This window comes from Pan paniscus, chromosome 6 (assembly GCF_029289425.2).
Source record: "Pan paniscus chromosome 6, NHGRI_mPanPan1-v2.0_pri, whole genome shotgun sequence".
Taxonomy (NCBI): Eukaryota; Metazoa; Chordata; class Mammalia; order Primates; family Hominidae; genus Pan; species Pan paniscus.
In genome coordinates, this window is record NC_073255.2 from 187,385,850 (window position 1) to 187,398,607 (window position 12,758).

Sequence of the window (12,758 nt, forward strand, 5' to 3'; positions counted from 1 at the left end):
TGTCCACATGTCCTGTGATCCAGCAATTCCACTCCTGGGCGTGTATCCCACAGACATCCTCACCGAAGTCCAGAAGGGACCATGTCCAAGGATATTCACTACAGCCTCATTTACAGTGGCTGGGAGTTGGAGACATTGTAGGGTCCCTCCCCGGGAGAGTGGGTGGGTGAAGCGTGGCGGCCGCATGCCACTGAATACGCACCTACAGACTAGATGTCGAACAGCAACCCAGCTGGACTTAAAGCACATTCCCAAGTAAGAAAAGCGAACACCAAAATACAACATATAGCACAATATCATTTACATAAATTAAATCTATATGCATATATCCAGACAAAATACACATTTGCAAGAACATATGCAAGCAACACATTCACAGTAAGTACATTTGAACAGTTGCCTATGGGGAGGGTAATGAGACTGGAGAGTGAGATAAAAGGGAAAAGGAAAAAATAAAATGAAAGAGAAAGGAAAAAGCAATAACACAAATGCTGTGGTTTCAATTATTTGGGGGAAAGGCAGGACCCGGGGCCAGCAGCAGCCTGCGGGGAGGGAAGGGGAGAGGCAGGCAGCATGCAGGATGGGGCGGGGTGCACCATAGGAGCAGGGGTGCTGAGGCCCTGGGTCAGGCTCATTTCCCACGATTGCAACAGCACGGGCTAGAAGCTGCAGCCACTTAGGTGACGCCCTGCTTCATGGCGAGGAGAATGAGCTCTGGCACCGCACGCTGCTTTGTGGGTGTCTGTCATCTCATTCCAGGAACACCCTCACACCCCAAAGTGCATCAGGGACAGGTGCTATGATCCCACTTAGCAAACGAGGAATGGAGGTTTGCAGACCCCAGCTAAAATCCAAGTTTCCTGAGGCCCTGAGCCCATCATGCCCCAGAAGGGCTCTCTGGGGGCCAGAGAGCTGGTGCAGTGGCATTCCACGCTGGGCAGGGAGGGGACAGCTAGGCTCAGGTTCCCACTCAGGCCACCCGCCAGCTGGGTAAACTTGGGCAAGTGCCTCAGCCTTTCTAAGCAAGAGCTTCCCTCCCGTAAAGTGACGGAGAGGAATCCTGCCTTTCACAGGGCCATGAGGACCACCTGCGGTAAAGCGTGGTTCCCCAGTTTGCAAACTACAAAGTGCAGTCACAACAATAGAAGTGCCTTGTGCTGCTGGTCAGGTGGCATCACCCCCACCTCAGCTGTGCTCTCTGTCCCCCCACCCCATCCTCCTCGGTCCACCTCTGAGGGTGAAGAAGCTGGGAGCCCCCAGATGCTCCTGTGCCCCACAATGTCCACGCGAAGCAAGGCTAGAGGACTCCCAGACACAGCAAGTCTGTAACCAAGCTGGAAACTCCTGCCAAGTCACCTGACTCCCAGGGAAGGCTCCTGCAACGCAGCACACTGCCCACCCCATTCATTCATTCATTCATTCAGCAAACAGTGCCGAGCTCTCGCTGTGCACTGAGCACGCAGATACAACAGAGAACAAAGCAGATGGGCTGCTCTCCACCCACCTGGAGCTCAAGGCCTGGTGGCGGGGAGAGGGACAGGGAACCTCCTCCAGTACTGCAGGAGGCGGAGGACCAAGGCTGCCTGGCTCCCAAGGTGTTTCTCATCCTGGATAAGCACCCAAAAAGGAGAGGGGTTTATCTGAGGCCAACCACAGGCCACAGCATAGAGATCTTTATGGGCAAGACTAAGGACATGGAGGGGACTTTAGGGGAGCACCCCACATTCATCACCTGTCCCAGCACCCCTCCCTCTTCTACTGACCCTGACTCCCATGGCCCTCCTGCCCACGTCGGGAGGGAAGTTCTGTTAAACTCCCTCACACTAAAGGGCTAAATACTTTCTGTCTCTATACTGGGAGGGGGCAATGAGCGAGAACGTGTTTTTAAAGAAAAAGGAGCATTCTAAACGCAGAAGTTCTCTAAGGGAGGAGTTTCAGGAACGCTTCAGGGAAATACCAACACGTGAAGGGCTTTCTTGGAACCTCCAAAATCACCCCACCCAGGAAGCCACCTCTGGGGAGAAAAGAGGCCCAGTCTCCCCCCTCACACACCCCCAAGCTGGCCCTTCTGCTGCCCCATGGCCCCCCTCCCCAGAGCCCAAGGCCACCATCAAACTCTGCTCCCATCTCAGACAGCTCTTCGCAAATATTTACATAGCTCCTCTCCGGGGGCTGCAGAAGACGCAACACGGAGAAGCCGCTCTCCCGACGCTCTCCAGACCCCAGGGTGGGTCGAGGAGTAGATAGCACCCTTCAGTTGCGTCATGCCTGCCTCACCCCTGGAGCAGGACTGGGATAGGAAGACTGCAGCCCCGGCAGACCAGGACAGACAGCCGCAGCTCAGGATTGACCCCCGTGGAGCCCCTCCAACAGGCCTCTGATCCAGCTAGAGAAGGGAAAGGTGGAGGGAAGGTGCTGCAGGGCAAGAGGCAACTGGCTCAGAAGCAGGGCCCCCATGGACCCCCGCCCACACCGGGCAGCCCTGCAGATTCTCCCACTCAGCCCTGTCTCCAGGCTGCACCAGGCCTTGACCAGAAGGATAGGAACACCGCTGTCCCCACGATGAAGGGCGCTCCCCTGATAGCTTCAGTGCCACAGGAAAAGTTCTCCTGTGTCTAAGCCCCATCCTCTGGGATCGCTCTGGTCTGCCTCCTATCTCAAGACAACAAAACCCACTTATGCACCAATCCCTGTCCCACCTGCCTTCCCAGCCTCAAGGCTCCCCTTCAAGGAAAAGCTTCTTTCATCCTCAGCTCAGACCTAGGGGGCTGAAAGGAAGCAGAAAGTGGGTATCTGAGCTGGGGAGGGGTCAGCCATGAGGGAGAAGGTGAGGCGTGGTGGTGACAAGAGCAGGGCGTCTGATTTAAAGGAATGGGCACAGGAAGAGATGAAGAAGGCGAGGAAGAGGACAGGACAGACGGCCTTGGGGGACGGAGAAGGGCAGGAGGCCCAGAGGAGTGGGGCTGATCACAGGAGGTACTGAGGATTTCAGGGCAGTCTGAGGTCTGAGGCCTGCAGGAGCACTGGGGAGGCTGGGGTCCAAGGCCGGGGACGGACCGAAGCCCACTGGGCATGGGGCCACCTCTGAGGCCCTGGGCACAGTGCACTGGGGAGCAGGCCTGGACAGCAGGTCTCCACCCCCTCCCAACAGCCGCAGCATCAGCTGTTGCAGTGGGGGGGGGGGGCCCCTCTGACCCTGTTACCATGGCAACCGGCCTGCAGCTGGAGTGGAGAAGCCAATAGACTCCTCTCCAGAGACACCACCGTCCCCACCCACGCACAAGCTCCCGGGGACACAGGGACATGGAGCCAGGCCAGGCCAGTCGGAGGTATGAGCAGCCAGACAGAGCCTTCCAGATAGAGGCTCCGAGGGGTGGGGGACAATGGGAGAGAGGGAGAGAGGCAAGGAGCAAGGTTCCGGGGTGCTGAGGCGAGGGAAGAAGACAGGAGGAGGCACCAGAGAGGAGATAAAGACCAAGGGACAGAGAGTAAGCCAGGCAGGCAGAAGACAAAGGCAAGGAGATGTGGGGAGTGAGAGAGGAGCCGAGAAGGTGGGCACAGTCAGGCTGGCTGAACACGGTGGCAGGGAAGCAGGGAGCAGAGGCAGGAACAAAGAGCAGAGAGGATGCAGGGGCACAGAGAGAAGGGACTCTGTGAGGACTGGCAGAGGAGAGCCACAGCCCCCATGGCGATGTGGGAGCACAGGTGTGAACCCAGCCAGCACCTGCTGCCCGGGGTGCCTCCCCAGGGCCTTGCGGGGATGTTACCGCCAGCCAGCCTCACACCACTGGACTCTGCCCCCAATTCCACCTTAATCCCGGGCCTGACTTCAAGGGGCACAGGGCCAGTGAGCCCCAGGCACCTCGTGTCTCTCCCTTCAGCCCACACTCCCCCAGTCTAGCCTCCCCACCTCCCAGCAGTCCCAGCAACTAAATAATGGGGCTGTCTGGCTCCAGGCCCTGACACTGCGCAGAGCAAGGCTAGAGGCACCAACACAGCACAGCTGTCCACGGCGGCGCCTGCCAGCAGAAGGCTCCACCTCCTGCCCAGCTCCCCCTCCTGCCCAGCTCCCCCTACCCGAGGCTGGCCCAGGCAGAGACCCTGAGAAAGGCCTGGACAGAAACAAGGGGTGGCACAGGCATTCCTCACCTCCGCCTCCCTACCGGGCCCACGTGTGAGTACACACACAGGCACGCACACACGCAGCCCAAGCCAGGTCCCGGGGATCACAGGAGGGACTGAGTGTTTCAAGGCAGAAGAAGCGGAGGCTGAGGAAATCTGTCTGCATCACCCCAGGCCTAGAATGCCAGGATACATGGGGTCCTAGGTGGCTGAGTGCCAGGCCAGCCTGTTGGCCAACAGGAGACACCTGAGCCCCGTGGAAACTAGGTGAGAGTGAAGAAGGGGACAGACAGAGATTGCTGGCACAGAGTTTTCTGGGTCACAGCCCCATTTTTTGGAGTTGTAACCTGGAGAGGGGACAAGTTTGAACTTGGGCTGGGGATCTGGGTTCTAATCCCACTCCTTCCACTGATTCACTGGTCATCAGACCTCTGCTTCTCCGTCCTTCCACCTGCAAGTCGAATGGCTTGGATTAGGTGATCCTAAAATAACTTCTCTGCAGAAGGGGGCCCATAGCCATCCTCTCCAGAAGGGGCCAGCCTAGACTGGGAGGGAGGGCCAGCTCCACCTAAGAGCACTCCACACATACCACAGCCAAAGGAAAGAGCCCTCAGCCGCTGTTGCCAAGAGGCCAAATCCCCAGCACAGCTACATCGTAGTGGGACTGGCACCGTGTTTACAGAGCACGGCCCGTTGCAGGCACTCTCTATGAAAGCTCAGCACCCTTGTGAAGGTCCAAAGCAAGGCACGTTATCCCAGAAGTAGAAACAGGCCCAGGGAAGTCAACCAACTTGTCCAGTAGTGTATAATTTCCAGCATTGTCTTAGACACAAACCCAGGACTTATGGGTTCACATTCTCTTCAGTACACCTGTGGTTGGCAAACTTCTACAATAAAATTTCACATGAGATAATGTACAGCATACAGATAGACCTGCAACTACCTGGTGTCATTTTCAGTATACGACAGACAGAACAGAGCGCACAGGGCTCCGGTCAGACAGATGTGGGCTCCGTTCCCAACTGCTATTTTCTAGCTGTGTGACTGTGTGAACTTCAGTTACTTCATCCCCCAAAATGAAGACAACAGTAGTGTCTACCTCCCTGGGTTGTGAAGAGTGCCTGAGATAAGAGAAGTAAAGCATTTGGCCCAGTGTCTAGCCCCTAGAAACCATCCACTGCCTTCAGGGTTTGAGTCTAGTCTCACAGCCCCTGCCTCCTGCCAGTTAGAACCCTGATTTGCTGTGAGCGAACCTTCTTCCACAGGGTGCAGGGACCATGCCCCCTCTAGTGCCGTCCAGTGATGCCACAGACTGTGCACGCCTGCAAAAGCACAGCCTGGAGGATGCAAAGCTTTGCAGGGCCACCCCAGCCAACCCTGAGCACACAGGGCTGGCACATGGAGCTGGCTGGCCTGGTCCCAAACAGAAAGCAGAGCGTGCTCACTGTCTACAGCAGACAAGCTCCCTGAGGGCAGGAGCCTCATCTGTCCTGCCCATCTCCAAGAGCCTAGTGCCTGCCAGGCTCACAAGGGTTGAGTCAATGCTTATGGGACACACGCTAGGAAGCAGCAAGGTTTGCACGCGTTCCAGAGCCGCCTCTGCAGCCGGATTCTGCCCACAGGACCCCAGTCCTCCTGCCCTGACCAGAGCCCACCCCAACAGGGCATTCACAGTGTGGGAGGAGCCCCACCCCGGGCTCTGTTTATCCGCTCTCCGGAAGCCCAGAGCAGCTGTGCTGGGAGGCGGTGGCTGAGTAAAGACACCTGGCGCAGGAGAGGGTGGCAGGGCAGGGCGCTCGACAGCTGAGACAAAGGGAACTGAGGTTGCGGGGAGAGGCACGCACCTCCCCCAGGTGCTGTTGAAGCGCAGGGCAGGAGGGGGGCAGCAGAGACAGCCAGAGTCCTGCAGCCCTCCTGTCCCTGCATGACATCTCCCAGACCTGTCACCTGGCAGCAACTGCCCTAAGGTAGATAGGGGCCTGTGCCCGGATGTCAGCGCCCAACTGCCAGTCTGACCTTTAACCTCCATCCACGCACGTACCTGCCATCCCAGCTCGGTCTAACTCTAGTCCAACTTGCTCTACGTGCCCACACCTGCCCAGGGAAAAAAAGGACCAGAGGAGCCAGACCCACAGCCTAGCAACTCCTTTGCCCTCCTGAAAACCATCTCAGCAGAGTGAGGCGCAGGCCCCGGAACCGCGCCTCCCACAGGCACACCGCAGGGCCCCCGCCCGCGTCACACCCCCACAGAACCCTGCCCGGGCTCGGGGCGTTCTCCAGCGGCCCCCACACCCCCACACCCCCACACCCCCACGCACCCTGCCCCTCGCCGTGGTCCCGCCCCTCTTGACCCCGCCCCTGGTCGTGGCCCCGCCCCGGCCCGCGCCTACCATCTTTCCGGTAGAAGGCGATTTCCACTTTGCGCTCCTCGGCGCCCAGCAGTGCCTGCGCGATCTGCGCGGCAGCGCGGCGCTGCGTGCGCGGCCCGTGCAGGAAGTCGCAGGTGCAGGGTCGCTGCATCACCTCGGCCCGCGAGTAGCCGCACAGCTCGCAGAAGCCGTCGTTGCAGTAGATGACGGCGCAGTTCTCCACCCGAGCGTTGGCGATGATGAACTTACGGCCTAGGGGGGCGGGGAGGAGAGTGCGCGTGAGCGGGGACCCCAGCCTCGGGGACTCCCAGCCCTTCCCCACATTCTCCACTCACACAGCCGCCCGGGGACTCCCCGCCACAGGAAGCATGGCTGGGACTGGGGTCCCCAGCAGGGGGCGAACGCAGCTGTGCGTGTGCCCCGATACAGGTGCCTGGCCGGCCGGGCCGCGCGGCGCGCCCCCTCCTCCGCCTGGCCCGCGGGCGGGCTGCGTGGCTTCCCCCGGGCAGGCCGCCAGCAGCCCGCCGCCTCCTCCATGCCCGAGGCTGAGGCCAGCCTGGCGGGTGTCAGCAACGCGTGTCAGCAGCCGCGGCGGAGGGATAAACACTGGGCCTAGAAAGGGAGCCTGGGAAAGGCCAGAGATGGCGGCCAGGATTCCCTTTGCACCGGCTCTCTGGATTCTGCTTTTAATTTCCCTGCTCTCCAGACTGGGGGGCGCTCCCTGAGCCACTCCTTATCCTGAGGCTCCCTAGGAAATCACTCCCCGATTATCTGAGGATCCTACCAGGTCAGTACCCCCTAGAACTTCTGCACACCACCCCCGCCCCAAGGGCAGTCAGGAGCTGAGGGGTGGGTGTGCCAGAGAGGATGAGGGAAGTTACACGTTGAACACCTAAGGACGCTGCATCTCATTAGGTCCTCTGACAACCCCATAAGGTAGGTGTTATTATCCTCCTTTTATAGATGAAGAAACCAAGGCTCCAGAGAAGTTCGGCACCATGCCCAAGTCTTGCAGCTTGTAAATGATAGAGCCAGCTTTTGAACCTTGGTCTGGCAGAGGCAGAAGAATAAGCTGAGGGTCACAGGCAGAAGCCCAAGGTCATAGGAAGCAAAGAGAGGGACCTGCAGCTCCAAACCCTGGACACACCTGGAGCCTGGGCGGGGCCTGAGACTTTGGCCCCACTTGTAGGAAAACAGACCCAAGAAAGGGGACCTGCCCAGGGATGTGAGGCCTTCCTCAGTTTGGCCTCATCCTGGATAAGCACCCCCATGGTTCCATTTCTGCCAGACTTGGCTCCCTGACTCCAGGCCTGCCCGGAGAGCCAGGCTGGCGAGTGAGCAGCAGGCAGGCAGCAGCCTCACTTGTGCCAGGCAAGATGCTCCTGGGATAAGAGCTTTTTATAAACAGAAGTTTCCGGCCACTTTGGCCTGTAATGCTGGGGCTTTCAGTAGCAGTTGGAATTCTCCCCCTCCCCTCCCCTCCCCTCCCCAGCAGGCATAGCCCTCAGGTTGCAGCCCTAGGCAATCCTACGTGCAAGGCTGGGCTGCAGCAGGGCACCCTGAGATAGGCCCAGGCCATCGGGACTTGGCCTCCTCCCACCTTTCTCGATTCTCCCTTCCCCTGGCCCCCAGAAAGTTGCCTTTTGGAACTGGGTCATCTTTTGGCCAGTTCCCAAGGCCCCCCAGACCTCCCAGGCAGCCATCAATTCCAGGAGTCAGGGTTTCCTGTCACCTGAAAAGACCCCCTAACTCGGCCTCCAGCTCTGCCACAGTCCAAGGCAGTCCAGAGGCCCAGCCACACACCCCAGCTTCATAGAAGAAAAACCACCCCTTGTCCTCTCTCCCAGGCTGGGGAAAGAAGAGCAAGTTTCTTCGAAGGCATGCCCCACCCCACCACACACCCTTCACTGAGATCCTGGAATACAGGGATGGGACAGAAAGCCTGCCCCTCCTCCACAGACCTGGAACCTGAGACCCAAAGAGGGAAGAGTCACTCAAGGTCACATGGCAGTCAGTGGCAAAGGTAGGGCTAGAATCCAGCACCCCCCCCCACATCCATCCCAGCCTCCTCGTAGGCCCGCCCACAGCCTCCCCCTGGGCCCACCCCCACCTCTCAGGGAGGCCCTCAACCAGTGTCATTGTCTCCACCCCCTCAGGATCATCTTGTTCCTCCGCTTCACACAATACTGACCATCGGACTGACCCCTCCTTCCCCCAACCACCGTTACAAGCACGCGTTGTCCTGTGCTCACAGGGTCATGGGCAAGGAATGTCATCCTCTCCCAACTCCCAGGGCCCTTGGCAGTCACACCCACTGTGGCTCATGCAGCCTCCTAGGGACAGGCACATGAATGCTGCCCACCCCCAGGACATTTGCCTAATCTGGGACCCTTCTAGAAGCCTCCCTACCAGGCAGGCATTAGGGGTGCTGTACTCCCGGTCCCCATAAGGGAATTAGGTGACAGTGTCCAGGGCAAGAAAACCCACAACTTGGGGGTACCACAGGGAGCTGCTTACCCTCAAAGCCCAGCTCTAGCCCCAGGACATCCTGTCTCCACAGAGCCCACAAGCTCGCAGCCTTGTCAAAGACACCTCCCCACCGCCCATACAGGGTCTAACTCACGGGTGACACATGGGCTCAGGGTCATATACACACGGCACACACAAGAAGAGATTATGGGCTGACCCTGCATCCACGGCTTTTCAGTCCCTCAGGCACAACACAGTCAAGATCTGGCAAGACCAGTGTGCGCGCTGGACTCTCGGGATCCCAGGGTTTGGGTCGTACACACTCTTATGCCCTTGCACACAGCCCCATCCACGTCCACGCACCCAGAGTTGGGGACACCTGCACACTCCATCCCACATCCCTTCCCTGCACACTCAGCGTGTCACACACACTCCGATCCCAAAAGCCTGAGCTGAGTTTCCCGCCCCAAGCCCCAACCCCAAACCGTTTGGCCCGGTGCCCACGGCCCCGGTGCACCAAGCCTTGCCCCCGCCGTCCCCTCGCCAAAGCCTGGGGCCCACCAGGCCCCATTGACTCGCACTTGCCGACGCACACGGCCCGGGCACGCCCCCCCATCCACACTCGGAAGAGCTCGGCCCGCCCCCAGAGCCCCCTCCCCGCTCAGCCCCCTCCCCCACTCACTCTGGCCCTCAAACTTGCGGATGATGGTGTCCAGGAAGGTGTTCTGCGGCGCGACGTGGCCCCTCCGCACCGGCATCCTGAGCCCATGGGCGGGCCGGGCGGGCCCCCACCCACCCCGGCCCGGCCCGGCCCAGCACTAGGCTTCGGGTGGCCCGGCCGGGCCGTGGTCCCCGCACCCCGCGGCCAAGCCGAGCACGGGCGCGGCCAAGACTGGACTGCGGGCGCCGGGTCCTCGCTCGGCTCCCGGCTCCCCGCTCCGGACCCCGGGCCCGGCCTGGAGCCGCCTGAGCGCGAGCCGCCCGCCGCCGGCACACCTGTCTGCCGGCCCCCGCCGAGCCGCGGGGCCCGCTCCGCCGCGTCCCCGCGCTGCGCTCCGCCCGCCCGAGCCCCGGGCTCCTGGCTCCCGCCTGCCACCGCGCCGACAGCCGCTCCAGCGCCCGCGGCTCGGGCAGCGCCTGCGGCTCGGCCCGGCCGCGGAAGGGTTAATGTGGCGCGCGCCCCTCCGGCTCCGGCCCCCGCCTCCCGGCCCCCTCCCGCCTGCCGCGCGCCTGCAGCGCCGCCCTCTCTCCCCCCTCCCGCCCCACCGCGCGCGCCCGACCTTCCCATTGGCTGAGCCGCGCCGAGTGCTCCCCCAGCGCCAGCCCCTCGCTCTGCCAAGGAGCCCCTGGGACTCGCGCGCCCAGAAGAGGGGGAAGGGACCCTTAGGCAGGGGAAACCGTGAGGACAGGTGCCATGGCCGGCTTGTAGGCGGCCGGGATGGGGGAAGGGATTCCACCCCCACCCCAGATTAGCGACTAAGAAACCTGATTTGAAGGGAAACGGCGGGTCCTTATGCCCTGGTTCCCCACCACGCCGAGCACTGGCTTGGTATACACAGCACGCGCTCAGTGCCTACTGTGGGTGACCGGGGCAAGGCCTGGGCCCTCGAAGACGAGCCCGGGGTCAAGGGAGACCCTGGAAATAGGAAAAGCAAGACAATCTGGAGGCCCCAGAGCAGCAGAGCTCTGAAATAAGGGAGGGTTAAACTTAGAAGGGGCACGCCCCCTGCCCCAACACACACACACACACACACACACACACACACACACACATACACACATATACACACACACACACACACACATATACACACACACACGGAGAGAGAGAGAGAGAGCCCTCTGTGGGGCTCTGCATAGGAGCTGCACAGAGAGGGACATTCTGACAGCAGTTGCGGCCTCCTAGCTGCAGGATCAAAGAGAGGTCCCTGAGCGCGAGGTTCCAACCAGGGGATCCCCGTGTGCGAGCGGCCCGCCCTCCCCCGGCAGCCCGGGGCCAGCCTTGCACGCCCAATCGGCGGGCTCGGGGCCCTGCGGCGGCGGCCACGGCCACGGCCCAGCCCCTCGGAAAGCCCTGGCCTAGCCGCAGGCCCCTCCCCCCGGCCAGCTGGCTCGCTCCAGCTGCGGCTCCCTTATTTAGGCAAGGAGGCCTAGGGATGCTCAAGGGCAGGCGGGGTGTCTGCCCGCCGCCTGCTCATCGCCTGCATGGATCTGAGTGAGGGTCTCTGGGCGCGGTGTCCTCGGACTTAGCAGTCAGGCAGGGCCCCGGGAAGGCCAGGGCGGGGAGGCGAGTGTTGACAGCTGAGTGGGCGGGCGGGGAGGGAGGAGTCGCAGCTGAACAGCCGAGGGTCCCCTCCCTGCAGCCGGATCAGAGACCTGTCTAGATGGATGGGGCCATGTGGGGGCTCCTGAGGGCTTGCAGCTGCCTCTGTCCTTGGAGCAGGGGCTGGGTCTTGTCACCAGCGAGAACCATCATGGGGGGAGGGGAAGAACAAAGGGCAGGGAAGGAAGCGGAGTCCCGAAGGAGGAAGGCGCAGAAAACTGTCGTGGTGAGACCACCCTACCCGGACTCTCACCTTCCACCCAGGAGCACAAAGATGCAAACACTGGGGCCAAATGGGGCCACTGGCCAGCAGATGACACTCTTTTTTATTTGCTGGTGGGTGGGCAGTGACTCAGGGAGGCAGCCAGTGGGAGAGAAGGAGGTGGCTCCACAGCTGATGCTAAAAAAGTCCAGAGGCTCTTGCCTGTGCAGTTATTCCTCAGGCCCTCTCCACTGCCAGCAGTTTCCTCACTCACCCCCCCGGGGGCCCAGGGCCTTCCACAGCACAAGCTTCTCCTTGGCGTAGCATTTGGCATCAGGTGCATCAACACATCTGGGTTCCGGGTAGAACCTAGTCCATGACTGGCCCAGCCCCCGCCACGCCCCAAGGCCACCCCTGGCTGCTGGGTTGCCTACCATGAATCCAGGATGATTCATGTGTGAGTGAAGTGTCCTCCTGTCCAGGCCAGGGGATGGAGAGAAAGTGAGCAAAGGCCAGCAGCTGAGAATGGGCATGGGAGAGCGAGAAGGGAAAGGGACATCTGTAGCCTCCCCCTCTCTCCAGACCAAGGGAGAGGGAGAGCCAGGCCCTGAAGGGAAGGAGCCACTCATCTGAGCTGGCCAGCTGTCCTCCACTCCTGTACCCGTGTTGCTGGGACAGGCCTCTGCTCTTATCCCAAAGGGAAGACAGGAGTCAGAGGAGCCCTTCATCCTCCCAAACAGAGAGGAGCCCAGGCACGGGGTAGCCCTCCTTCTGTGCACAGAGGCAAGAAGAGAGCTGCTCCCTCAAGCTGAGGAGAGACAGATCTCTCCCTCTCTCCCCCCAGCCCACTCCACATACTCAGAAGTCAAAGCTGAATGTAGATTTCTGACTTCCTTGGAGGCTCAGGGTAGAGCCTGAAGGCAGACCCACTTAGCCGCCCCCACACTCAAAAATTGAGCTGAGGAAGAGAAGCTGTGAGAGGGGACAAGCTCTCCCCAAAGCAACATTTCTGGGCCTCGGATGAGCTGATGGAGAAGCCCCCACTGCCTTCAACTTCCCACCTCTGCTACCCCCAGATCTGGGACAAAGAGAAAAGTGCCCAACCCTAATACCAAGAGCTGGGCTGTTAAGCCTCTAGAATCTGCCCCACCCCCATCTCAGCTCCAAGAGCCATTTCAGAGACCATTCCTGGGAAGAGCTCTCCCGCACCCTGCCTGTGACTGAGGGAACAGAGAGGCTACAGTGAGATATCCAGGCTCCTCCCAGCTCCCAA

General features: G+C 60.7%; 1 protein-coding gene across 5 annotated transcripts in view; it reads right to left on the reverse strand.

Annotated features, from left to right (window-relative positions):
- The window catches only part of KCNH2 (potassium voltage-gated channel subfamily H member 2), a 33,365-nt gene extending 23,238 nt beyond the window's left edge, over positions 1–10,127 (reverse strand). Inside the window, exons 1-2 of one of the 5 annotated variants that reach the window (XM_014345869.5) lie at positions 9,643–10,127; positions 6,513–6,743 (exon numbers count right to left, since the gene is read on the reverse strand). In XM_014345869.5, the coding sequence (XP_014201355.2) occupies positions 6,513–6,743; positions 9,643–9,718 (307 nt within the window). In that variant the 5' untranslated portion in view covers positions 9,719–10,127. Of the gene's footprint in view, positions 1–6,512; positions 6,744–6,826; positions 6,933–9,642 lie in introns of those variants that run through there. The other 4 variants (XM_034965240.3, XM_034965239.3, XM_034965241.3 and 1 more) reach the window with 4 other exon arrangements.
- Positions 10,128–12,758: the final 2,631 nt, after the last annotated feature.